The 26,176-nt window shown below is 44.5% G+C and overlaps 1 protein-coding gene and 1 pseudogene across 16 annotated transcripts in view; one reads left to right on the top strand and one right to left on the bottom strand.

Moving 5' to 3' along the window:
- STAU1 (staufen double-stranded RNA binding protein 1) overlaps positions 1-23,749 on the top strand; it is a 74,851-nt gene extending 51,102 nt beyond the window's left edge. For 8 of the 16 annotated variants that reach the window (XM_019016968.4, XM_019016967.4, XM_055373179.2 and 5 more), the window contains 9 exons: positions 1,214-1,312; positions 12,518-12,748; positions 13,888-14,031; positions 16,968-17,114; positions 18,680-18,755; positions 18,992-19,311; positions 19,841-19,963; positions 21,224-21,309; positions 22,199-23,749. In XM_019016968.4, coding sequence (XP_018872513.1) covers positions 1,214-1,312; positions 12,518-12,748; positions 13,888-14,031; positions 16,968-17,114; positions 18,680-18,755; positions 18,992-19,311; positions 19,841-19,963; positions 21,224-21,309; positions 22,199-22,214 — 1,242 coding nt within the window. In that variant the 3' untranslated portion in view covers positions 22,215-23,749. The remainder of the gene's footprint in view (positions 1-1,213; positions 1,313-12,517; positions 12,749-13,887; positions 14,032-16,967; positions 17,115-18,679; positions 18,756-18,991; positions 19,312-19,840; positions 19,964-21,223; positions 21,310-22,198) is intronic. The other 8 variants (XM_019016969.4, XM_019016970.4, XM_055373181.2 and 5 more) reach the window with 1 other exon arrangement.
- On the bottom strand, positions 1,901-2,666 carry LOC101143494 (actin-related protein 2/3 complex subunit 3-like; annotated as a pseudogene).
- Positions 23,750-26,176: the final 2,427 nt, after the last annotated feature.

Below are 26,176 nucleotides of genomic sequence, written 5' to 3'. Positions count from 1 at the left end.
TAGAGACTCTTTGTTGCCCATGCTGGAGGTCAGTGGCTGTTTACAGGCATGATCACAGCTCACTGTAGCCTTGAACTATTGGGCTCAACTGATCCTCAACTGTCACCTTGCTGAGTACTGGGGCAATAGTCGTGTACTGCCATGCCTGGCTGCATTCTCTTAAAGTGGTTTCCCGCCGGGCGTGGTGGCTCACGCCTTAATCCCAGCACTTTGGGAGCTGAGGTGGGTGGATCATGAGGTCAGGAGTTCGAGACCAGCCTGACCAACATGGTGAAACCCCGTATCTACTAAAAATACAAAAATTAGCTGGGTGTGGTGGCGCATGCCTGCAATCCCAGCTACTCAGGAGGCTGAGGCAGGAGAATCGCTTGAACCTGGGAGGCGGAGGTAGCAGTGAGCCAAAATCCCGCCACTGCACTCCATCCTGGGCAACAGAGCGAGACTCCATCTCAAAAAAAAAAGTGGTTTCCAGGGAATTTATGTTCAAATAAGCCTGCATACTCATGTGGACAGACTTAATCTGAATTTGCCATGTCCCACATATATCTGTCTGTATTTTGACTTTTCCAAAATGTGGCTTCCCACTACTTGAGAAGGACTTTTGGAAGTCACTGTTCCGAGCAGCAGTGACATCTTGCCGAACCAGTCAGGCTGACTCATATCCAAAGGTCTGTTATGTGCGGATTGTTTTTGATGAACTTATGAGGTACAATTTGACTCAAACTTGACAGGACATGTATCTTTTTAACCTCTTAAATTCAGTGACATTTGGTATGTGTGTGGCCTTGGTTAAATTCATAAAGCCAAAGCTCAGTGCTTTTAAGGTTTACCATTGCAGCTAGGATGTTGATGGGTGTTTTTTTTGGGGGGGGACAGGGTCTCGCTGTGTCACCCAGGCTGGAGTGCAGTGGCACATGATCATGGCTTACTGCAGCCTCGATCTCCTGGGCTCAAGCAATGCTCCTGCCTCAGCCCTCCAAGTAGTTGGAACTACGGGCATGTACCACCACCACATCCACCTAAGTTTTGTTTTTTTGTTTTTGTTTTTGTTTTTGTTTTAGAGACAAGGTTGCTCAGGCTGGTCTCAAACTCCTGGGCTCAAGCTATCCTCCTGCCTTAGCCTTCCAAAGTGCTGGGATTACAAGCATGAACCAACTCACCCGGCCGTTGACGATTTTAATAAGAGCTAACTACTAAACAATTATTCTTACAGGTGAATGGAAGAGAATCCGAAGAAGAAAATCTCAATAAATCTGAAATAAGTCAAGTGTTTGAGATTGCACTTAAACGGAACTTGCCTGTGAATTTCGAGGTAAGCTAATTTTACATGTAGGACTTTGTATTCTAAAATCCTGTTAGCATTCATCATAAGAGTGATTTTTTTCCCTAAATATCATTGGAATAATCTTCACATAATGTGAACCTCCAAATTTAAGATTCATACTTTATATTTAGTGAAGCAGTGTTTATTCTCTTCTTCTGGGAGTCCGTAACTAAGGGGCATTCATGGATGTGTAGAGAGTTCATGATGGCTTCAGTTGGTGTGTGGACCTCCTGAAGCAGTCTGAAGATGGTTGTGTTAGTGTTCATATGTGTATTCTTCTGGATAGGGAAGGGTGGAGGGGCTAGTTCATCACTTAGATCAGTCTCAAAAGCATTTGTGGTCCCTAAAGGTCTCTTCAGAGTAATTTTGAAAAGGACTCAGTTTTTGTCATTGTCTAGCGTCTGCCCTCAATTCCTGTTTAATAACTTCATTTGTTGTTGAGACCTTGTGTTCTAAAAACAATAATCAATGAATTGTCTGATCAAAGTGGGAAATAAGGTACATTTTAATATATGTTGCCTTAAAAGACATATAGTTCATCCAAATGGACGAGGGAGGTAAGGGAGAATTTTTTTTGTTACTTATTTTTATTAAGCGCCAGCTTAATGCTGCAGAAAATTTCAAATCACCCTTGATAACCCACTTTCTTTTCTCCCACCCAAATTCTTGATCAAGAGTTTTTCAAGTAAAGACATGCTCTTCTCTCTTCTGTATAAAACGTTACGAATAAAGGCAAAAGATTGTGTACATCTTGCTGGAAAATGCTGCCCAGGGCTCTGGAGATGGTGGCTGCCCGGACTCCCTTCGCTGTCCAGGTCCTGAAAGACTCTTGTTCATGAACTGTCTCTTCACAAAGCAAGTCCACCACGTGCTGGGTTTATCATTCTTAGGGTCGAAAACTTCCTCACAAAGTCTCAGTCCAGTCTCTTGCCTTAGCTGTTGTAAATAGGCTCTCATCACTTCATCTTCCTGTTTGTTTGCAGGTTTGGTATAAATTGCGTGAAGTGGAAAACCAGGCTCTCCAGGATTGGGAAAACTAATGATTCCCAGTGTATACATTTCTTTCTCACCTTGACTTTTGGAATTGCACTTTTGGAGTTTTTTCAGACATTCAGAAATGTAGAGAGTTAAATATATCAAGGTCCTATCAGCTTCATTCTTAATTTCATAGTTTTTGAAGAAGACAGTGGCCTTGAAGTAATAGATGGCTTCATCCACAATATCTGTATCTTTTGTCTCTCTGGGGGGCAGGTCCTTTGAATTGACTTCTGATAGGTAACAGTGCTATGTTTCCGATGAGTTTGGTGTCAGGATCCATGAGAGAAGAGTAATGAGCCGGCATCTTGGCGGCGCCCGGGTTTCAACCCAGAGCTTTTTTTTTTTTTTTTTTTTTTTTCCTGAGATGAGTTTCACTCTTGTTGCCCAGGCTGGAGTGCAATGGTGTGTTCTCGGCTCACTGCAACCTCCACCTCCCAGATTCAAGCGATTCTCCTGCCTCAGCCTCCTGAGTAGCTGGGATTACAGGCATACGCCACCATGCCGAACTAATTTTGTATTTTTAGTAGAAACGGGGTTTCTCCATATTGGTCAGGCTGGTCTCGAACTCCTCACCTCAGGTGATCCACCCATCTCGGCCTCCCAAAGTGCTGGGATTACAGGCGTGAGCCACCTTGCCCGGCCCAGTAAGGGAGAATTTTTAATGTTTACCTTAGAAATAAGGTCTGACCCACAGCAGATTCTTTGCAGATTCTTTTGATTTATGTGCTTGATTATGGCTTATTTCTTAAAAAGCCTATCTGAAGCTTATATTCCTGTAAAATATCTTTGAAGTATTCTTTACAGTTACAGGTGATGTATACCTTCTCCTCCTATGTGCTAGCACCCTAAACTTAACCCAGCTTCAGTGCTCCATCCTTCTGCCGAGTGATGATGATTTCTCACCTCACCCTGCTGATGCCTCTCTGCCTGCCATGGGCCAGAGGTGGGATTGTAGTTGCCAGGGCTCCCTACTGTGGCCCACCTGGGTACGAGGGCTTGTTTGTTCCTCTCCATTCCTCTGACACTCATTCCTGCCCCTCCACCCTCAGTGGGTAAGAGCAGGTTTACACTGTTCTCTTGGAGTCCAGAGCACCCACATGGATCTAGGGCTGGAATCTTCTCACCTGGCCCTACATTCCCTCCCTGGCCTTTCTCCCGCCATCAGTGGAGGCTGGGATGCACTTGGGGAGGGAATGAGACACGGGACATTCAGAATGGCTGTTTGGGCTCACTGTTGAGTGGGAAAAAGATGGGAGCTGCATCCCAAGGAGACATGAGGTCTCCCCCGGCACCTGTTTCAGGAAAGGTGTTGCTTTTCTCCCCTGCTGACAGATTAGTCTGTCATGAGAGTGGATTTTTGCAGGTTGTGGGGGAGGGGTACCAAGACCGTGGGGAGTGGGAGATGCCTGGCTGGCTTCCCGGGTCACCTCATGTGTAGAGTTGACGGCTTGGGCCAGAGCCTTGGATTCCTGAGAAGCTTACCACCTGCTCACTCTTGCTGCTACCCAGAGTCACTGAGATTTCTGGAAACTTAGAGATTGCTATTTTATGTTTTTGTTCTGTGGGATTTGGGGTCAGATTGCTTCCTTTCCTCCTTCACTTTTGTTAAGGTTTCAGATTTGGCTCTCAACTCTGTGTTCAGGAATCTTGACAGTAGTCACATAAAAGAATTGTAGGAGTGCCCTCTCGTGGTGATCTTTTAAAGTAATTTATCACAGCTTGCATGTAGTTGGTGGCATGAGTACTTATATTCATTAACTCAAATATCAGGAATTTTTTACTAGCTTGCATTATTATGTTGAGCAAGGTCTTTCCTTTCTTTTGCCGCTGGAAGATTGCCTGGCATGTATTAGATGTTTAGGAAATAGTTACTGAATAAATGAACAGAATAATTTTTGATTAAGTTTTTGGTAATTAAATCTGTCACATAGGAAGCTTCATTAGGTGTTTTAATAGGGGAAGACAGGAACAGTTTTTTGGAAAAATATATACAGCTTGACTTTTTTTTTGTTTTTTTTTTTTGGAGATGGAGTTTTGCTCTTGTTGCGCAGGCTGGAGTACAATGGCACGATCTCGGCTTGTGGCAACCTCCACCTCCTGGCTTCAAGCGATTCTCCTGCCTCAGCCCCCTGAGTAGCTGGGATTACAGGTGCACACCACCATGCCTGACTAATTTTTGTATTTTTAGTAGAGACAGGGTTTCACCATGTTAGCCAGGCTGGTATTGAACTCCTGACCTCAGGTGATCCACTCACCTTGATCTCCTAAAGTGATGGGATTATAGGCATGAGCCACCGTGCCCAGCCAGTTTGACTTCTGATAAAACATACAGTTTTAGTTAGAAAATGTGATGGTGCTGATGGATACGGTCATCGGGAGGCAATTGTGACATGCTCACACCACATGCAATCCAGGTGATCCTCCAGATTTAGATTGGAGGGATCTTGATGTGGGCAGACAATGCAAGCCGTTGGAGAGGGCCAGGGTGGGCTGTGCATTTGAAGTGAGCCATCAGGGTGGCTGACCTGTCCCTCCAAAGTCTAACCTGAGGACAGGGAAAGCACTGTTGTGGGAAGAAGTGTTTCAAAATCTCTGCCCTTGGGTGTGGGCGGCACCTATGGGAGTTCTTTAAAATCAGTCCACAGGTGCCTAAGCAGGCCAGGTCCTTCCCACACCTCTGCTCCTGGCCACTGTGCTGAATTCCTACCCCCATTCTCCGCTACCTCCTTCCCCCACACCAAAAAAAAAAAGAGTACATCCATTTCGGAGGCTCACTTTTCTTACCTAGACATTTTTTCAATTTTTTACTTCAAAAATTTCAAATCTATCTAAAAGTTACAAGAATAGGACAATGAATATAACTTTCACTTAGATTAACCAGTGGTTAACATTTTACCATATTTGCTTGCTCCTTCCTTCCTTTTGTTTTTTTTTTTTTTTTTGTGACGGAGCCTCACTCTGTTGCCCAGGCTAGAGAACAGTGGCATGATCTCGGCTCACTGCAACCTCTGCCTCCCGGATTCAAGCAATTCTCCTGCCTCAGCCTCCTGAGTAGCTGGGATTACAGGCGCACGCCACCACACTTGGCTAATTTTTGTATTTTTAGTAGAGATGGGATTTCACCATGTTGGCCAGGCTGGTCTTGAACTCCTGACCTCAAGCGATCTGCCTGCCTTGGCCTCCCAAAGTGCTGGGATTACAGGCGTGAGCCACTGCACCCAGCCTGCTTTTTCTTTTTCCATAAATATACATATTATTTTTTTTCTGTTTTTTTACTTTGCTGGATTATTTGACAGAAAGTGGTAGATATCATACCCTTTAACTCCTAATATTTCAGCATGTCTCTCTTAAGAGCAAGGACATTCTCTTAAATAACCACAATCTATTAAGTAGAGGAAATTTAGCATTGCTATAGTACTGTTACCTAATACACATCCTACATTCACATTTCACCAGTTGTCTCAATGATGTCCTTTATAGAAATGTTTCTTCCGCTCTAGTGTCTGATGCAGACTCACACCTTACATTTAGCTGACCTTTCTCTTTAGTCTCTGCAGTATCTTTAGTATCTGCAGTACATTCTCAGCCTTTCTCTGTGTTTCATGACATTGACATGTTTAAAGGTCAGTTATTTTTGTACAGTGGCCCTCAATTTGGGTATTTCTGATGGATTACTTATGATTAGGTCTGGTTATGTGTTTTTTGGCAGGATCACCATGGGAGTGATATTGATCCTTCTCAGAGCATCATTTCATGTCACTTTGTAATTAACTCCTAACCTCTGAGGAGATGTTTGAAGGCTGGGCCTTCACAGGTCTCCCCGGTGGTTCCAGCAATCTTTTTTTTTTTTTGAGACGGAGTCTCGCTCTGTTGCCCAGGCTGGGGTGCAGTGATGTGATCTCAGCTCACTGCAACCTCTGGCTCCCAGGTTCAAATGATTCTCCTGCCTCAGCCTCCCAAGTAGCTAGGATTAGGCATGCACCTTGGCCTCCCAGAGTGCTGGGATTACAGGCGTGAGCCACCACACCCAGCCCTCAGGGATCTTGATGATTCTTGCTGGCATTGATTATCACTGTGGTAGATGTCAAAATTATGATTTTTTGCATTTCCAAGCTGGCATTCTACAGTAAAGAAAAAGTTTCCTTCCTCCCCTCTTATAGTAATTATATCAGTATAGATGCATTGCTGCTTTTTTTTAAACCCAAAGTATTACTCCATTGTTATCGTCACCCATTTTGATGTCCAAATTGTCCTTTAAATTGGCCCTTGTGCCCTTTAACATGCCCCCATCAGTTATTTTTTGGATGAAGGGGTGGTCAGGCTTCTTGAGGTATAATTTACAGTGAAAGTCACCCTGTGTAAGTGCACAGTTCGATGTGTTTTGATAAGTGTATATGGTTCTGTAACCAGCACCATAGTCAAAACAGAACATCTCCCACCCAGTAAAGTTCCCTGTGTCCCTTTGCAGTCAGTCTCTCCCCTCTGTCCTCAGGCTCTGGCAAGCATTGATCTCATTCTGTCCCTATAGTGTTGCCTTTTTAAGAATATTACATAAATGGAAAATAGAGTATATTGCCTTTTGTCTGACTTCTTTAACTTAGCCTGGAGTCATTATTCATGCTGTTGTGTGTTTCAGTAGTTTGTTCCTTTTTATCACCAAGAGTGTTACATAGTGTGTACACACTACAGTGTATTTATCTATTTACCAGTTGAAGATTTGTATTGTTGTGAGTTTTTGGTGATTATTAATAAATCTACTGTAAACATTTATATACATCTGTGGAGACATGTTTTCATTTTTCTTGAATAAATACTTGAGTGGATTTGCTGAGTTGCATGATAAATAAATAACTTTATAAGAAGTTGGCTGGGCTCATGGGCTCATGCCTGTAATCCCAACACTTTAGGAAACCAAGGTGGGCGGATCACTTGAGGTCAGGAGTTAGAGACCAGCCTGGCCAACATGGTGAAACCTCGTCTCTACTAAAAATACAAAAAATTAGCCAGGCATGTGCCTGTAATCCCAGCTACTCATTAGACTGAGGCATGAGAATCGCTTGAACCTGGGAGTCAGAGGTTGCAGTGAGCCGAGATCATGCTACTGCACTCCAACCTGGGCGACAGGGCGGGACTGTCTCAAAAAAAAAAAAAAAAAAAGTTGCCAAACTGTTTTCTAAACCAGATGTATCATTGTGCATTTCACCTGCAATATATGAGAGACTCTTAGTTGCTCTACATCCTCGCCAACACTTGGGTATTGTCAGCTTTTAAAATTTTAGTTATTCCAGCCTGGCCAACATAGCGTAACCCCTTCTTTACTAAAAATGCAAAAATAGGTGGGCATGGTTGTGTGCACCTGTAGTCCCAGGTACTCAGGAGGCTGAGGGAGGAGAAACGCTTGAACCCAGGAGGCAGAGGTTGCAGTGAGCCAAGATCGCGTCACTGCGTTCCACCCTGGGTGACAGAGTGAGACTCCGTCTCAAAAAAAAAAAAAAAAATTTTTTTTTTAAGTCATTCTGGCAGGTAGTCAGTAGTATCTTGTGGTTTTAATTTATATATCTCCATGAAGACTAGCAATACTGAGCTTCTTTTCGTGTTTTTATTTTACTGTTTTCTTTGATGAAATATAGGTTTATATCTTGTCAGTTTTTTGAGTGTCTTTTTATTATTGAGTTTTGGAGGTTCTATGTATATTCTGAATTCAAGTTTTTTCTCAGATAAGTATTTTGCAGATATTTTCTCTTAAGTCTGTGGCTTGTCGTTTGATTTTAAGTGACTTTCAAAAAGCAGAAGTATTGAATTTTGGTGAGGTGTAGTTTGTTAAATTTTTTATAGTTAATAATTTTTGTGTATGCTGAGATACATTTGGCTAACCTAAAGTCATTTTCCTTAGAAATTTTAGTTTTAGCTCTTACATTTAGGTTTATAATTCATTTCGAGTTAGTTTTCATATATACTGTGACATAAGGGATGTTTTTGTCTTTTTTTTTTTTTTTTGTATTTGAATGTCTAATTGTGCCTGCACTGTTTGTTGAAGAGACAGTCCTTTATTTTTTGAGACAGAGTTTTGCTCTTGTCGCCCAGGCTGGGATTACAGGCTTGAGCCACCACGCCTGGCCGAGACAGTCCTTTATTAAATAACCTTTGCACCTCCCCTCTTCACATTTTGAGAACTTCCATGCTTTCTGATACAACAAAATGTTTTAGCCTCACTTTGAACTTCCCCTGCTCTAGCTTTAGCCCCAGTGGAAACATAAATTTCTAATAGAAATGGTCTTGGCTATTCCTCCAAGAAGATCCGGTTCCTTCTAATTGGGAGTGGTGTGTAGAGACAGGACAGGGTGCTAGCATGCTTGTTCCTGCTGGAGAGCCATGGCTCTCGGTTAGGAGATAGAGCTAGGAAATATGTATATTTTGAAATCACAAGTTTATTTTATTTGATTTTAGAGAAAAGAACTCACTTTGTACCTGGGCTGTAGTGCAGTGGCATGATCTCACCTCACTGCAACCTCGACCTCCTGAGCTCAAGTGATCCTGCTGTCTCAGCCTCCCAAGTAGCTGGGGCTACAGGCACACGCCACCACGCTGGGCTAATTTTTGTATTTTTTTTTTTTCCTCTGAGACAGAGTTTCGCTCTTGTTGCCCAGGCTGGAGTGCAATGGCGTGATCTCAGCTCACCGCAACCTCTGCCTCCTGGGTTCAAGCGATTCTCCTGCCTCAGCCTCCCGAGTAGCTGGGATTATGGGCATGCGCTACCACGCCCAGGTAATTTTGTATTTTTAGTAGAGATGGGGTTTCTCCATGTTGGTCAGGCTGGTCTCAAACTCCTGGCCTCAGGTGATCCACCTGCCTCGGCCTCCCAAAGTGCTGGAATTACAGGCGTGAGCCACCGAGCCCAGCCAATTTTTGTATTTTTTTTGTAGAGATGGGGTTTTGCCATGTTGCCCAGGCTGGTCTCAAACTCCTGGACTGAAGCCATCCACCCGCCTTGGCCTTCTCAAAGTGCTGGGATTACAAGAGTGAGCCAATGTGCCTGGCCCCTTTTTTAGTATTTTTTGTTTTTTTAGACAAAGTCTTGCTCTGTCACCCGGGCTGGAATGCAATGGCGCGATCTCAGCTCACTGCAACCTCCGCCTCCGGGATTCAAGCAATTCTCCTGTGTTAGCCTCTTAAGTAACTGGGATTACAGTCACGTGCCACCACACTCAGCTAATTTTTGTATTTTTAGTAGAGACAGGGTTTCACCCTGTTGGCCAAGCTGGTCTCAAACTCCTGACCTCAGGTGATCCACCCGCCTCGGCCTACCACAGTGTTGGTATTACAGGCGTGAGCCACCGCACCTGGCCCCCTTTTTTACTTTTTAAATGTCTTTTGATGAGCAGTTTATTTTTTATTTTATTCATTTATTTATTTTTGAGATGGCGTTTCGCTCTTGTTGCCCAGGCTGGAGTGCAGTGGTGCCATCTCGGCTCACTGCAACCTCCGTCTCCTGGGTTCAAGCAATTCTCCTGTCTCAGCTTCCTAAGTAGCTGGGATTACAGGTGCCTGCCACCACGCCCAGCTAATTTTTTATATTTTTAGTAGAGACGGGGTTTCACTATGTTGGCCAAGCTGATCTCGAACTCCTGACCTCGTGATCTGCCCACCTCGGCCTCCCAAAGTGCTGGGATTACAGGCGTGAGCCACCGCGCCCGGCCAGTGGTTTTTAATTTTGAGGAATTTCTTTTTTCTTTATGGTGGATATCTTTTGTGTTCAACTCTTTGCCAGCCTTACAGTCTTGAGGATTTCTCCTGTTATAAAGTCTTTGTAGTTTTAGTTTGGATCACATTTAAGTGATCCTAGGTCTAATTTTTGTTGAGGTATGAGTTAGAGATCATGGTTTGATTTTTTTTTTTCTTTTCCCCCCCGCTCCATGCAGATACCTAGTTAGTTGCTCTGGTACTATTTTTTTTAAGAGATTTTTAATTTGTTTTGGTGTGTTTGCCAAAAATCGAGTGAGCTTATATGTGCAGGTCTTTTTCGTGCTGTTCGGTTGATCTGTTTATCCTTACACAAAACCATATCCTAGTTGTTGTGACTTTATAGGAAGTTTTAAAATCTGGTAGTGTAAGTCTTCTATTTTTCTTTTTGAGTGTCTTGGCTAATATCGGTTAGATTTTTAAGTTTTTTTTTTTTTTAACTTTTTGAGACGAGGTTTTGCTCTGTTGCCCAGGCTGGGGTGCAGTTGTGTGATCATAGCTCCCTGTAGCCTTGATCTCCTGGGCTTAAGTGATCCTCCTGCTTTAGCCTCCCACATAGCTAGGACTACATACAGGGGCACACTACCACACCTGGCTAATTTTGTTTTTATTTTTGTAGAGTCAAGGTCTTGCTATATTGGCCAGGCTGGTCTTGAACTTCTGAGCTCAAGTGATCCTCCCACCCTGGCCTCCCAGAGCGTTGGGATTACAGGCATGAGCCACCCTGCCCGGCCTGATTTTCTATCTGTGTTATTGTAATCACTTTCTCGATAATGTCCATGATACACAAAAGTTTTAAAGTTTGATTAAGCGTGACTTTTTTTTTTTCCCCTCTTGCTGATTGTGCTTTTAGTTTCATGTCTTAAAAACCAATTGCCAAACCCAAAGTCGTGAAGACTCGCCTGTTTTTGCTTCTGAGAGTTGTGCATGTTAGCGCCTCTGTGTAGGTCTTTGGTCCATTTGGAGATTGTAATCACTTTAATATGCAGCTAACTTTCTGTTCGTGTTTAATTTTAGATTCTTTCCCCATCTTTGTTGACTCAGTTTTATTTCTTTAATATGTAAAACAGTAAATGCTTCCAGAAGTCAAAACTATCATTCCCGTCTCATCCCGTCTGTCTACCCTAATCCCTCACACCTGTTGTAGGTAACTAATTTGATTGCTTGCTTTTTGAGACGGAGTCCCGCTCTGTCACCCAGGCTGGAGTGGCGCAATCTCAGCTCACTGCAAGCTCCGCCTCCCAGGTTCACACCATTCTCCTGCTTCAGCCTCCCGAGTAGCTGGGACTACAGGCGCCTGCCACCACGCCCGGCTAATTTTTTTTGTATTTTTAGTAGAGACGGGGTTTCACCATGTTAGCCAGGATGGTCTCGATCTCCTGACCTCGTGATCCCCCTGCCTCGGCCTCCCAAAGTGCTGGGATTACAGGCGTGAGCCACCGCGCCTGGCCCATTGCTTGCTTTTTTTTTTTTTTTTTTTTCATTTGAGACAGGGTCTTACTCTATCGCTTAGGCTGGAGTGCAGTTTTGTGATCTTGGATCACTGCAACCTCCGCCTCTCAGGTTCAAGGGATTTTTGTGCCTCAGCCTCCCAAGTAGCTGGGATTACAGGTGTGCACCACCACCCCTAGCTAATTTTTGTATTTTTAGTAGAGATGGGGTTTCACCATGTTGGCCAGGCTGGTCTTGAACTCCTGACCTCAAGTGATCCACCCGCTTTGGTCTCCCAAATTGCTGGGATTACAGCTGTGAGCCACCATGTCCAGCCCATTGATTTTTTTTTATCCTTCCTTTTTGTTTTTTTTTTTGCAAAAATGAGCTTATAAATGTGTGTCTGTTTATATATGTGTAGGTATTTGTATAAAATCCTTTTTTTCTTAAACTAAAGCTACCATACCATATACTCTTTTGTGGGTTTTTTTTGTTTGTTAGTTTTTTTTTTTTTTTTAACTTAATGTGTGCGGGGAATCCCTCTTTATCAGTGCTTAAGAGATTTGTCTCATTCTCTTTTGTGGCCACACAGCAGCTAGTATTTAGTAGGCCTAGTCCTGGCTGGAGGCTCAGAGCAGATACTAAACTTGAGCATTTGTACTGCATTTATTTCTGGACTTTGCTGGGCTAGCTTCCTTTTTGCCAGTTGCAGTGGACCACACTAAACTCAGGACAGCCTGTGAGCCAGGGGCATGGGAGTAAAAAGGTCTCCCTATTTCATGCCTGACTGTTTGGGACTCACCAGACTCAAGAGCATAAACCAGTTTGAGAAGTAAGAAGAAAGGCGAGAAAGCATTTGAAATGATCCCCGCTTCCTTTCATTTAGTAGGCCTTGTCCTTGATTCCCCTTCCCTGTGTCTGTGTGAAGTGTGCCAGCCAGTGTGCCTTGGAGCTTTTAATAAGTGTCTGTCCGCTTTCACTCAGTCTTTCCCTCTGAAACAGGTGGCCCGGGAGAGTGGCCCACCCCACATGAAGAACTTTGTGACCAAGGTTTCGGTTGGGGAGTTTGTGGGGGAAGGTGAAGGGAAAAGCAAGAAGATTTCAAAGAAAAATGCCGCCATAGCTGTTCTTGAGGAGCTGAAGAAGTTACCACCCCTGCCTGCAGTTGAACGAGTAAAGCCTAGAATCAAAAAGAAAACAAAACCCATAGTCAAGGTGAGAACTTTTCTGAACACAGAAGGTGTTTTCATTACCTATAGATGGGTGGGGGGTTTAGAAGGCTGGTCGCTGTCCCCAAGGTGAAAGGGGATGAGACCAACGTGCCACACCCCAGGCCTGCCAGACCCCTTAGAGGTGCTGCAAGAGCCACCTGTTAGGCAAGATAAGGACATTGTGTCAGTTCAGTAGAGGTACCCGCAGACGGGCACACACATCTGTGCAGGAGGGCGCTCATCACAGCCCTGGCGATCACAGTGGGGTATTGGGCAGGAACGCCATGCCGGTCTGTGGGGCGCGTGGTGAAATAACAGTGCCTGTGTCTCAGTGACCATGTTGCTGTTCTGAAGGTGGAGGAGATTTGTGCCAGGCAGGAGGCCCATAGTGGGAGGGTAGGAGTGAGACATTTTGCTGTGTGCCTTTTCTTTTGGATTTTTGAGCCACACTAATGGATCTATCAAAGCATTATATTGACTCCTTCCCCAACCCCAGAAAGGGGACATAATTCCATGAGGAACTTTGTGATTTTCAGTATATGTAGTTTCATGCTGTATCAAGATCCAAATTTTTCTTACATAAAAGCATACTATGTATACCTTTTGTTTCCCTTTTTTGCTTAATATAGCCTGGAAGTCACTTCTGATCAGCAGAGTGAGGGTTCCTTGGCACAAAAGGTGGCCTCAAGGAAGTAACTGGGATTCTGAGGTTCTTCTTGGCATGTGGCATCAGCTTGAGCTTTTTTTAAAAAGTGGTTCCTGGATTTTGAGTTCTTTTCAAGAAAATTGGGAACCCATCATAGCTCAGACTTTTGGGGAGTTGTAGGAATAGTGTTTTATGTTTTTTCTGCCCATTTACTGTCATATGTTGAAATATGTTAAAAAACAGCCATCGCCGTCATAGTGATGCTTCGTTATAGTGAAATGTTGATGTTGGTTTGCTAAGACCTTAAAATCACCTAGAACAATCGTAAAAAAAATAAAGCATCTTTTCATTGTTAAAATGTTAAATTAAAAACAATCGAAATCTGAGCCATTAGGTCAACCCAAAATCTCTTATCTCCTCTCATATCCTGATCTCTGAGTTGACCAAGATCATGCAGTGAATAACATTACAGAGTTTCTGCCTTGTTTGTTCCTCAGCCACAGACAAGCCCAGAATATGGCCAGGGGATCAATCCGATTAGCAGACTGGCCCAGATCCAGCAGGCAAAAAAGGAGAAGGAGCCAGAGTACACGCTCCTCACAGAGCGAGGCCTCCCGCGCCGCAGGGAGTTTGTGATGCAGGTGGGTCCGCGTGGATGATGGGTGCCCCTTCCTCTGACCACATCCAGCCTTGGGGGCTGATGGCGGTTCAAGGCCTGGACACCTTCCTGAGGAGGCTGGATCCTGTGGGCCATGTTCTGCCAGCGACTGTGATCCTTATTTATTTATTTATTTATTTTTGAGATGGAGTCTCACTCTGTCGCCCAGGCTGGAGTGCAGTGGTGCTGTCTCAGCTCACTACAACCTCCGACTCCCTGATTCAAGCGATTCTCCTGCATCAGCCTCCCGAGTAGCTGGGATTACAGGCACATGCCACCATGCCCAGCTAATTTTTTGTATTTTTAGCAGAGACGGAGTTTCGCCATGTTGGCCAGGATGGTCTTGATCTCCTGACCTTGTGATCCTCCCACCTCAGCCTCCCAAAGTGCTGGGATTACAGGCGTGAGCCACCGCGCCCAGCCAACTGTGATCCTTATTAAGACCTTGTGGCTTGCAATAATTTGACAGCTTAAACATATCACAGAAATCTGTAAAGGCTACATATCAAAGATTAAGTTGTTTATCTTAATGCTTAAAAAAATGAATGTAATGTCTGCACACCAGCACTACTGCTGGGTGCACTGGTGGGAATGTGGGTGTCTTGCACCGAAATTTGGAAGAAAGAGTCCTGGGGTGGTGGGTGCTGGGAGAAGTTTTTCTTCATTACATCTCCTTGAAGGTTTATGACATTGCTCTTTACCAAAGGTAAATTTTGTAAGTAGTATCAAGAGATCTGTTCCTCTTCCTCCTAATTCTTGTGGAGTCTGGAATCTAGGGTTGCCTCTTCCTTAGATTGGGTGACACTTCAGATTAGTATGGAACATTTCTTTGTACTTAGCTGATTAAGTTCAAAGCTAAGTGGTCATTTCACATAGGCAGCTTAACTTAATTGTGATTGGAATTTAAGTGCTTTCTGATGTAAGACAGAATCCTTATCTCTTGTATAGCAATTTATAACTTAGAAAGTTGACCTCGTATATTTTACCTATGCAGTCAGAAGGTAGGAAAAGAATGATCCTTTCATTCCACAAAAGGAAGTTGCAGTTTGCTGAGAGGATCAGTAATTTGCCCAAGTGAAATGGCTGGTAGATGGCCAGGTTGGAATTTAGTCCCAGGCCAGGGAATGGTTTCTTTGACTCTCTGAGTCTTGTGACCTGGGCTTTTGGTTTTAGCAACCAGGTGCCTGTTATTACAATCAACTTGGAAGGGGGTTGTAAGTAGTGATGTGCTGGAACATGTTTAACAACCAACTCTTCTTCGGGGAGGGTGGTTTGGTGGAATGAGCTGAATATGCATGTTATATATATATACATGGGTGTTATATACATGTGCGTTATAAATTTTACTGACACAAAGGATGTGTGTTATAAATTATACTGACATATATATGTGTTTTATAAATTTTACTGACAGAAAGGATGTGTAGTACAATTTATAAATAATATACACTTTATTATAAATTTCATACATATTTCAGTGTGACAGTTACCAACGATAGTGTTATAAAATCAGACAACACATAATGGTTTATTACTATCCAGTTCAGCAAAGGTGTTGCTCATGTCACTGACAAATACATACTGTAGATTTGAGATTTTGGTTGTAGCATGAATACTGGTTGAGATACATTTTTTTTGGGGTAGAGGGGAATGGAGTCAACTTGCTCTGTTGTCCAGGCTGGAGGGCAGTGGCGTGATCTCGGCTCACTGCAACCTCTGCCTCCCAGGTTCAAGTGATTCTCCTGCCTCAGCCTCCCGAGTAGCTGGGATTCACGGGCGCCCACCATCACGCCCAGCTACTTTTTGTATTTTTAGTAGAGATGGGGTTTCACCATGTTGGCCAGACTGGTCTCGAACTCCTGACCTCAGGTGATCCACCCACCTCAGCCTCCCAAAGTGCTGGGATTACAGGCGTGAGCCACCACGCCCGGCTGGTTGATGTTTTTTATTTATGTTAATAGGTAAGATGAAAGTAAAACAGGCCGGGCTTGATGGCTTAAGCGCCTGTAATCCCAGCATGACGGATCACCTGAGGTCAGGGGTTCGAGACCAGCCTGACCAACATGGTGAAACCTCATTTCTGCTAAAAATACAAAAGTTAGCCAGGCATGGTGGCACATGCCTGTAATCCCAGCTACTCGGGTGGCTGAGGCAGGAGAATCGCTTGAACCTGGGAAGTGGAGGTTGCAGTGAGCTGAGATCATGCCATTGCACTCCATCCTGGGTGAAGAAGTGAGACCCTGTCTCCCCCAAAATGAAAAAGTGAAACAATGAAGACATGTAACATCACTCATTTGTAGATGATATGAGTGGCTTCTCTGCAAAATTGGATAATTTTCAAAGACGGGAAGATATTTCAGTTTTTTGTGCTAGTTACAATGTAATGGCTGCAGACTTCTCATGCTTTTAAGATTAACCTGCTTTATTAACCTTTTCATCATTGTAGGTTTAGAGTTAGACAATAAACAGCTTATGATCTTTGATACGTAGCATTTGTATATTTCTGTAGTATAAATAGTCCCACCATGGCTGATTTCAAGCTCTCAAAGTGATACTTCCAATGGCAATGCTGGGAATAGATGTGCAGTAGTTCACCATCACAGACTGTTTCCATTGTACAAATGCAATAGCTGGGCAGACCCTCAGAACACAGATGATTATAAAATGCAGTCAAAAATTACCTCTGTTAAAATAATTATCAGCTTATATAATTAAATGTTTAATACTGGCTGTGTTTAACAGCCAGCTTCCCAAACTCCTATTTAATAATTAGCTCTCACAGACAAGGAGGCCAGGTTCGGGGCACTGCTGTTATCTTGCTTCTGCCCATAGTTGGTTATTTTGCTGACACACCAATTCCTGCCTGGTTGTTATTCTGAAGGTTTAAGCACTGGTCTGTGTTTTGACTTCTTTGTGCAGGTGAAGGTTGGAAACCACACTGCAGAAGGAACGGGCACCAACAAGAAGGTGGCCAAGCGCAATGCAGCCGAGAACATGCTGGAGATCCTTGGTTTCAAAGTCCCGCAGGCGCAGCCCACCAAACCCGCACTCAAGTCAGAGGAGAAGGTGAGTGCTGTGGGCTCTCTGATTGCAAGATGGTCTCTCACCTCACCCTAGGGAACTGGGGCACCTCCAGGGGCAGGCTTCAAGGCAAGGCTTTATCCGCCTGACAGTTCAAGGAGTCCTGCTGAGGAGTGTCTCATCCATTTGGACCATAATGTGCTCAGAGGGGCCTCGCATGTCCACTGGCCACAGGAGGCTCTGGGTTAGATCGTTGATTGTGTCAGTATCTTTGTGGTCTGGGGATGCTTTGTGGAGGGCAGCTTGCTCCTATTTGTAGGATGAGGATGAAGGGTAATTAGGACTGAAATTACTAAGTGTGATTTGCACTCTAGAAATGAAGCCTGTGTGAAAGATTTATAACTGCTAGGCTTTTGTTAATTGTGGAATAGGCTTTGATTTTTCTGGCAAAATAAGACAGTGTGACAGTAGAGACAGGCCAAATCCAAAGTTTAGGTTTGGGATTTCTTTTTTCCTATGTGAGTTAAACATCAGATGAAAATAATCCCCTATTGAAAAATTCACGGCCAGGTGTGGTGGCTCAGACTTGTAATTTGGGAGGCTGAGGCCTTGAATCCAGGAGTTCAAGACCAGTCTGAGCAACATGATGAAACCCTGTCTCTACAAAAAATTAAAATATCAGCCAGGTATGGTGGCTTGTGCCTGTAGCCCGAGCTACAAGGCTGAGATGGGAGGATTGAGCCTTGGAAGGTCAAGGCTGCAGTGAGCTGTGATCATGCCACTGCACTCAGCCTGGGCGACAGACCCTGTCTCAACAACAACAAAAAAGGAACGTAAAAAGAAAAATTCGTGTCTGCCAGAAGTGGTAAGCAGGACCTCAGCAAAAGCCATGGCCGACCTTCTTCTTTCCCATCGCTGAATGGTCCTGGTGAGATAAACTTGAAATCAGGCCTGATTCATTCATGTCTGCCAGTCATATTGACAGAAACAGCATCAGTCATGGCCAGTTAATAACTGACTGGGACCCCAGATACCACCAGTATAGATCTTAGACTTGGCTTTAGGGTTTTTCATTTCAGAATCTTGTAGGACATTGAGAGTGTCCTTTGTTACTTCTTAGGTGATGTTGTGTTAGACAAAATTCTTAGGTAATAACATTTTCCCCATAAGGGTGTTAATTTTGGAATGTCACCTTATTTTTTAATTGGATATCAGCTCCAGGAAATATTCTTGATTTATTTGTTTAGCTTCAGTCTGAAAGCTTCTTTCCCCACCTTGGTGGGCTCTACCGTCTAGCATCTCTGCTCTTTCTGGTTAAATGCTTCCCGTCTTCCTGTGGGTGCAGAGTGCAGCTCAGCATTCACAGGTTAGTGCACTTTGTTAGATGCTCTTTGTGGGCAGGGGTGTGGGCAGGAGGGTGCATTAGGAGAAGGAGGCAGGCTCTGCCCAGGTGTCTGTCAGGGTGCCAGTGGTCAGGTGGGGCAGGGTTTTTCTGCCGATTGCCACAGTTATTGCTGACTGGACCTTGTGTAGATTTAGACAGCAGGAGCTAATTTTTCAGTGATCTGATTTATGCTCATGGACTTTTTTTTTTCTTCTTCTTTTTTAAGACACCCATAAAGAAACCAGGGGATGGAAGAAAAGTAACCTTTTTTGAACCTGGCTCTGGGGATGAAAATGGGACTAGTAAGTGTGATCTTAATATCGTCTTCCTCTGAACGTGATTCTGGGATTTGCATGGGTCCTGAATAACAGCAGAAGCCCAGCCAGTGAGGTCCCGCATGCAAAGTGTCTTTATCATTCCCTGATTCCCTGCGCTGCCATGCGTGCCAAGGGGAGGGCCAGCGTGGGGTTTGATGGTGTCATCGCGTTTTTCCAGGCTGTGGATGTGGATTCGTGTTTACCGTGTGTGTCCCTCCCAGGTAATAAAGAGGATGAGTTCAGGATGCCTTATCTAAGTCATCAGCAGCTGCCTGCTGGAATTCTTCCCATGGTGCCCGAGGTCGCCCAGGCTGTAGGAGTTAGTCAAGGACATCACACCAAAGATTTTACCAGGGCAGCTCCGAATCCTGCCAAGGCCACGGTAACTGCCATGATAGCCCGAGAGTTGTTGTATGGGGGCACCTCGCCCACAGCCGAGACCATTTTAAAGAATAACATCTCTTCAGGCCACGTACCCCATGGACCTCTCACGAGACCCTCTGAGCAACTGGACTATCTTTCCAGAGTCCAGGGATTCCAGGTAACTGTCTGGCCTGAGCTGTGATGGCTGTGCCTCAGGACAGTCATCTTTTGGCTTCTCTCAGAAAATGAACTTTGAACTTTGTGCTTTTTTCTTAAATCAAGTTCTGTCCAGGGATGGGCTGGGGAGCAGTGGTGGAAGGGTAGGAGGTATAGAAGTATTGTAAGCATATGTGGTAAGAGAAATATCTTTATCCTTTGGTAGTAAGATTTCAAAATGCAAGCCAACGCTAAAAGCTTCTAACCACTAGCAGTGGTTTTAAATTTGGATTTCAAAGAACAGACTCATCGTGCTGACACTTTCTGTCTGGTAGGAAAGGATATGGCTTCTCCCAGTCTTGGGCTTCTGAGCAGACACCTAGGTTCCTGGAAGGTTCTGGGCTGACAGGGCAGGTGTTAGTATGGCCACAGTGGGGCTGAGTTGGAGAAAAGAGCTGGTGATCTTGCTTGTGGGGCCCGGAGCTGCAGCCCTCCAGCCCACTCATACTTGCTGTTCCCTACCCTAGCCTCAGCTCTCTTTTCCCCCTTAGGTTGAATACAAAGACTTCCCCAAAAACAACAAGAACGAATTTGTATCTCTTATCAATTGCTCCTCTCAGCCACCTCTGATCAGCCATGGTATCGGCAAGGATGTGGAGTCCTGCCATGATATGGTACGTCACACCTTGGGTGAGGGATTGGGGTGTTGTGTGTTTATGTGGAGCCTGCCTTGGTTCAGCTTGTTACTAGCCTGAGGAAGATGGGAGAAAGATTGTCCCATAGACCTTGAGAGCAATGAATCGTTTGATAGTGTTCATATTTTTGAAGACTTTTTGTCATAGCTGATTGGATCGATTTCTCACTCTTGATCAGAACTCATCAGCTTTAGCCCACCTTTCCCTTCCTTTTCCCTGCTGGCCTGGAGGGGCAACTGGGATCCTGCAGCTCACCCAGAGACTGCACTCACTTCATCTCTCACCAGAACAAGGAATTGCAGGTCCACGTTCTGGCAGCTGTAAAAACCACTTGCTTTGGTCTTCTGTTCGGATGAAATTATTGTTATAAGAAAACTGAGAAAAGGAATTGATCAGATCAACAAATCTAAGTAAACTGTGGTGTATTCACTTGATGGGATATCATGCATGCATGAAATTAATGTCTCTGGGTGGGGTGTGGTGGCTCACACTGTAATCCCAGCACTGCGGGAGGCTGAGGCAGGCGGATCACCTGAGCTCAGGAGTTCAAGACCAGCCTGGCCAACGTGGTGAAACGCCATCTCTACTAAAAATACAAAAAAAAATTAGCCAGGTGTGGTGGTGGGTGCCTGTAATCCCAGCTACTTGGGAGGCCAAGGCAGGAGAATTGCTTGAACCCGGGAGGTGGAGGTTGCAGTGAGCCAAGATTGCACTGCTGCACTCCAGCCTGGGCAGCTGGGTGAGACTGCGTTTCAAAACAAAACAGTGTCTCCGAAGATAACGTAGTAAGAAGAAAAATACATGATAGGCCGGGTGTGGAGGCTCACACCTGTAATTCCAGCACTTTGGGAGGCCAAGGTGGAAGGATCGCTTGAGCCTGGGAGTTTGAGACCAGCCTGGGCAACTTAGTGAGACCCTGTCTCTATAGAAAGAAAAATACGTGATAGATTTTTGTTAGAAAGCAGGATATAACATTTATACAGTCTGGTTACCACATGGTTAAAAATACTAGAAGGAAAAATATAACATTTTCAGAGGTTATGATTCAGTGAGGTAACTGAATATTTTTTAATTTGTATTTTAAACTAAAAATTCAAAGTTTTATTTAGTAGTACCAGAGTTGAAGAAGTTGCCACCTGTTTGCTGGGCAGCAGGAACTCTCTTGCCTGCCTGACCAGTGTATTATGCTGTGGTCCCAAGCGGTGGCTGTGGCTTTACCCTTCTTTCCATCCCCACTAGGCTGCGCTGAACATCTTAAAGTTGCTGTCTGAGTTGGACCAACAAAGTACAGAGATGCCAAGAACAGGAAACGGACCAATGTCTGTGTGAGTGCACTGATGAAGGGGAAGGCGCTGATGATGGGGAGGCTGCCCCTCGTTTGTGTTGAGTTCACACTATCTGCTGACTCAGCGGGGAAATATTTGCCTGAGTTACTTTCTGGCCCTTTTGCCTGAAAGTTTTCCAGATTCTCTGGGCAGAAAGCTCTACTTTTAAAAGACATTTTGAGGCTGGGAACAGTGGCTCACACCTGTAATCCCAGCACTTTGGGTGGCCAAGGTGGGTGGAACATGAGGTGTCAGGTGTTCAAGACCAGCCTGGCCAAGATGGTGAAACCCTGTCTCTACTAAAAATACAAAAATTAGCCAGGTGTGGTGGCAGGCACCTGTAATCCCAGCTACTTGGGAGGCCGAGGCAGAGAACTGCTTAAAACCTGGGAGGCGGAGGTTGCAGTGAGCCGACATAGCGCCACTGCACTCCAGCCTGGGTGACAGAGCGAGACTCCGTCCCAACAAAAAACAAAAAAACCTTTTTGAGTTGGTCATACCTTCACATGGTCAGAACTCTGCATTATTTTACAAGGTACAATCTTCCCCTCGGACAGCCCCCATCCCATCCCTCCTATTCTCCCCACCGCCTCCCCCATAGATCACATTTTTACTAGTTTCTCCTGTATCTTTCCTGTATGTTTCTTTATACAAATATACACATATATTTCTTCCCTCATTTTCTTCCTTTCCCCCCACAGAGATAAGTACACACACCCTCCTTGCTTATTTTACTTACTGGCATACCCTGGGAAAACTTTTTGTTACCATAAACTGGGGCTTTTAGTATTGTACTTCCTGATGTTTGCCAATTTCTTTTCATTTTTAACAGTACTTTAATTCTCTTACATTTCAAAACTAGTGTCATTTTCATTTTTCTTCCTTAAAGGTGTGGGAGGTGCTGAACCTTTTCTGGCCATGAACCATTATAAAATCCCAACATATATACTGAAAATACTGAAACTGCTTTGAAAATTTGGAATTTCTGATACCTCCAGTGGGCCGAGAGACACGGTGGGTAAAGGGTGTGGGCAGCAGGGAAGACAACAGAAACACGAGGCGGCGGCTGTGGCCGGGCTGGACTGTGCTGGGGTTTGTTGTGATGGCCACTCGGTGACCTGGCGGTCCCTACGCAATAGCAGCTGCCTGTGGGGAAGAAGGGCTGCCCAGCCAGCTGGTTCTCCCGGGACACCAGCAGATCCACACCCTGGGCACCTCCGTGTTTGGTCTTTTTTTTCCCCTGTGTGAAAGAAGAAACGGCACGACCCCTTCTCAGGCTGGCTCACTCAGACACATTGGGACAAACCCTGGACAGCCATGCCAGAGAGAGGCCTTTGACCGGCCCCAGAGCTAAAAGCACCAGAGAAAATCAAATGCTTCCTACTCAGCGTGACCCAACTTTTCTAGTGTGCTATGGCCCCACCACCTCCTGCAGTACCCACACCATCACCACTGCTTTCTCTTCCAACAGTGATCTGTATTCTTAGTTTCATTATTTTCTTTTGATTGATATGACACTATATAAAATTTTCATTTGAGAATTTCTCAATTGTATCTAGTTATATAGCACAGTTTGGAAACTTGTCTGAGACTGACTTTATCAATTATCTAACCGACAAAGATCATATCCATGTGTATGTGGTTAGACATTTTTATTTCATTGACTAACCCAGGACAGTTTCAGTGATGCAAATTGTGTGCCCTCGGGTTCAGCTGAAACAGTCCTGGGCTTTCAAAAACCTTGAATAAGTCTCCCACAGTTGTATAAATTGGACAATTTAGGAATTTTAAACTTTAGATGATCATTTGGTTCCATTTTTATTTCATTTTTATTTTTGTTAATGCAAACAGGACTTAAATGAACTTTGATCTCTGTTTTAAAGATTATTAAAAAACATTGTGTATCTATACATATGGCTCTTGAGGACTTAGCTTTCACTACACTACAGGATATGATCTCCATGTAGTCCATATAAACCTGCAGACTGATTTTCCAGAGTGCTCGATACTGTTAATTACATCTCCATTAGGGCTGAAAAGAATGACCTACGTTTCTCTATACAGCTGTGTTGCTTTTGATGTTGTGTTACTGTACACAGAAGTGTGTGCACTGAGGCTCTGCGTGTGGTCCGTATGGAAAGCCTGGTAGCCCTGCGAGTTAAGTACTGCTTCCATTCTTTGTTTACGCTGGAATTTTTCTCCCCATGGAATGTAAGTAAAACTTAAGTGTTTGTCATCAATAAATGGTAATACTAAATTTTTTTGTTAATTTATTCTCAAATGCCACTACTGCTAGGTTGGTCCCCTCCCAACTTGCCCCTATCCTTTTTTTATTTTTAAGAAAAAACTTTGTAATGCTTGTGATTCCGTCTGGGCAAAAATCTGAAGATCTGAAATAACTTTATATCAAACCATTGATCAATAAACAGCTACTAATGAAGTGTTTGGTCCTGTTGAGCAGTAATAAAATAAGGGAAGATGTGAGTAGGGGGATGGAAGCTCGTCGTGGGGGGACCAGGGCCAGCCCCTCTGGGAAGCGTTGCTGCCTCTGAGAGGCATGTTGGGTACCTGGATGTAGGGACTTGTGCCCCGTCCAGACCTGACATTGCTACCCAAAGAAATGACCCCAAGGAGCTGAGAGGAGACTGCTGGACACTTCCCAGGGCATCCTCATCTCTCACCATAACTGAGCACTGAGGAGGACATGCGTTCCAGCCTGGTTGAGGGTTGGGCTAGTTGGTTTTCATTTTTTAATTTTAGAAGAAGTGGAAGAAGATTATAAAGGCTTCACTGTAAAGCCAGCCTATGATTGTACTGCCGGAATAACTGAAAGTGATCAGAAGGTTATGGAAAACACTAAGGGCAGAATGAAATGCAACATTTTGAGGAGAAAAGCAGTGAAAGGAGAAAAAGTGTCTTTTCGTCTTTAAAAACAACAAAAAAAGAATTCATGGACCTGTGACTCACATCACAACCCTCCCCCAGACTGAAGGTTCTTAGAGAAGCTGAGCGTGGGGCCCTGACTTGATGCGCTTTCGCAGGGAGCTTACTTGCTGGCGGCGACACTGGAAGCCGACCAGTGTGATCTTTTGTGTCTTCGACTATTTATAAAAATTCATTCTGGGCGGGGCACAGTGGCTCACACCTGTAATCCCAGCACTTTGGGGGGCCGAGGCAGGTGGATCATGAGGTCAGGAGATAGAGACCATCCTGGCTAACACAGTGAAACCCCACCTCTACTAAAAATACAAAAAAATTAGCCGGGCATGGTGGCGGGCGCCTGTAGTCCCAGCTACTCGGGAGACTGAGGCAGGAGAATGGTGTGAACCCGGGAGGCGGAGCTTGCCGTGAGCAGAGATAGCGCCACTGCACTCCAGCCTGGGCGACAGAGCAAGACTCCGTCTCAAAAAAAAAAAAAAAAAAAAAAACATTCTGGGTACTTCATTGAAGAAGGGGTGCCCTGGGGTAACTTTGGTAATACACTCAAGTAAGCATTAAGTGTTAAAAATATTACAATAAAAAATTATAGTTCAAAAACAGTAGTAAGTTTTTCTTCTTTTTATTTTTATTTTTTTGAGATGGAGTCTGGCTCTGTCGCCCAGGCTGGAGTGCAGTGGTGCAATCTCGAATCACTGCAACCTCCTCTTCCTGGGTTCAGGCAATTCTCTTGTCTCAGCCTCCCTCCTGAGTAGCTGGGATCATAGGCACGTGCCACTGCGCTTGGCCAATTTTTGTATTTTTAGTAGAGATGGGATTTCACCATGTTGGCCAGGCTGGTCTCGAACTGACCTCAAGTGATCTGGCCACCTCGGCCTCCCAAAGTGCTGGGATTACAGGTGTGAGCGACTGCGCCTGGCTTAAGTTTTTCATGAGTAGCTTTGCATAGTAAGACATTACAATATAGCTTTTTTTTTCCTTTTTGAGACAGTATCTTGCTCTGTTACCCAGGCTGGGTTGCAGTGGCCTCAAGCGATCCTCCTGCCTTGACTTCCCAGAGTGTTGGGATTACAGGTGTGAGCCACTGCACCCAGCAGGATATAGCCTTTCTTTACTACTTTTTTTTTTTTTTTTTAAAGACAGTGTCCTGCTCTGTCACCCACATTGGAGTGTAGTGGCATGATCACAGCTCACTGCAGCCTTGACTGGGCTCAGGTGATTCTCCCACCTCAGTTTCCTGAGTAGCTGGGACTACAGGCACATGACACCATTCCTGGCTAATGATTTTTTTTTTTTTTTTTTAAGAGAGAGGGTCTCACTACATTGCCCAGGCCAGTCCAACTGGGTTCAAGTGATCCTGTCATCTCAGCCTCCCAAAGTGCTGGGATTGCAGGTGTGAGTCACTGCACCTAGTCCTTTAACTTTTAAAATTTTATTTTAAAATAATTTCAAAGATAAAAGGTAAATTTTACTGAAATTATGTGTACATTGTCTCCCCTGGTCTCCCTCTCTCTTCAAAATTTAGTTATTCCCCCAAGTCAGGGAGTAAACACTGCATCCAGTCCATGGACCCCATGCAGATCTTGCCAGCTGTCCCAACAGTGTCTTGTCCTTTCCTGGTCCAGGGTCCCTGTCAAGAGGTGTGTGTTGCCTTTAGTTTTCTCCTGCTGTCTGCATCAGTCCTCTCGGCGTCTGTGTTTCACGTCCTAGTGGGGTGAAGCCCGCAGACCTCTCTGTAGTACACCCTCAGCCTGGGTCTGGATGATGGTGACCAGACCTAGGCAGCACTTTTGTGGCAGGAAAGCCACAGAAATGCTGCGCTCTTCTCTGTATGTCACTCCAGGGGCATACAGTTTGTTAACCTTGGTGACCCAGGCAGATTGCTCCACTGTCAGGTCACACTATGTCTCTTGGTAATCAAGGAGTATTT

Source organism: Gorilla gorilla, chromosome 21, assembly GCF_029281585.2.
Source record: "Gorilla gorilla gorilla isolate KB3781 chromosome 21, NHGRI_mGorGor1-v2.1_pri, whole genome shotgun sequence".
NCBI lineage: Eukaryota > Metazoa > Chordata > Mammalia > Primates > Hominidae > Gorilla > Gorilla gorilla.
Note: the sequence above shows the minus strand (reverse complement) of the source record. Positions and strands in the feature narration are given on the sequence as shown.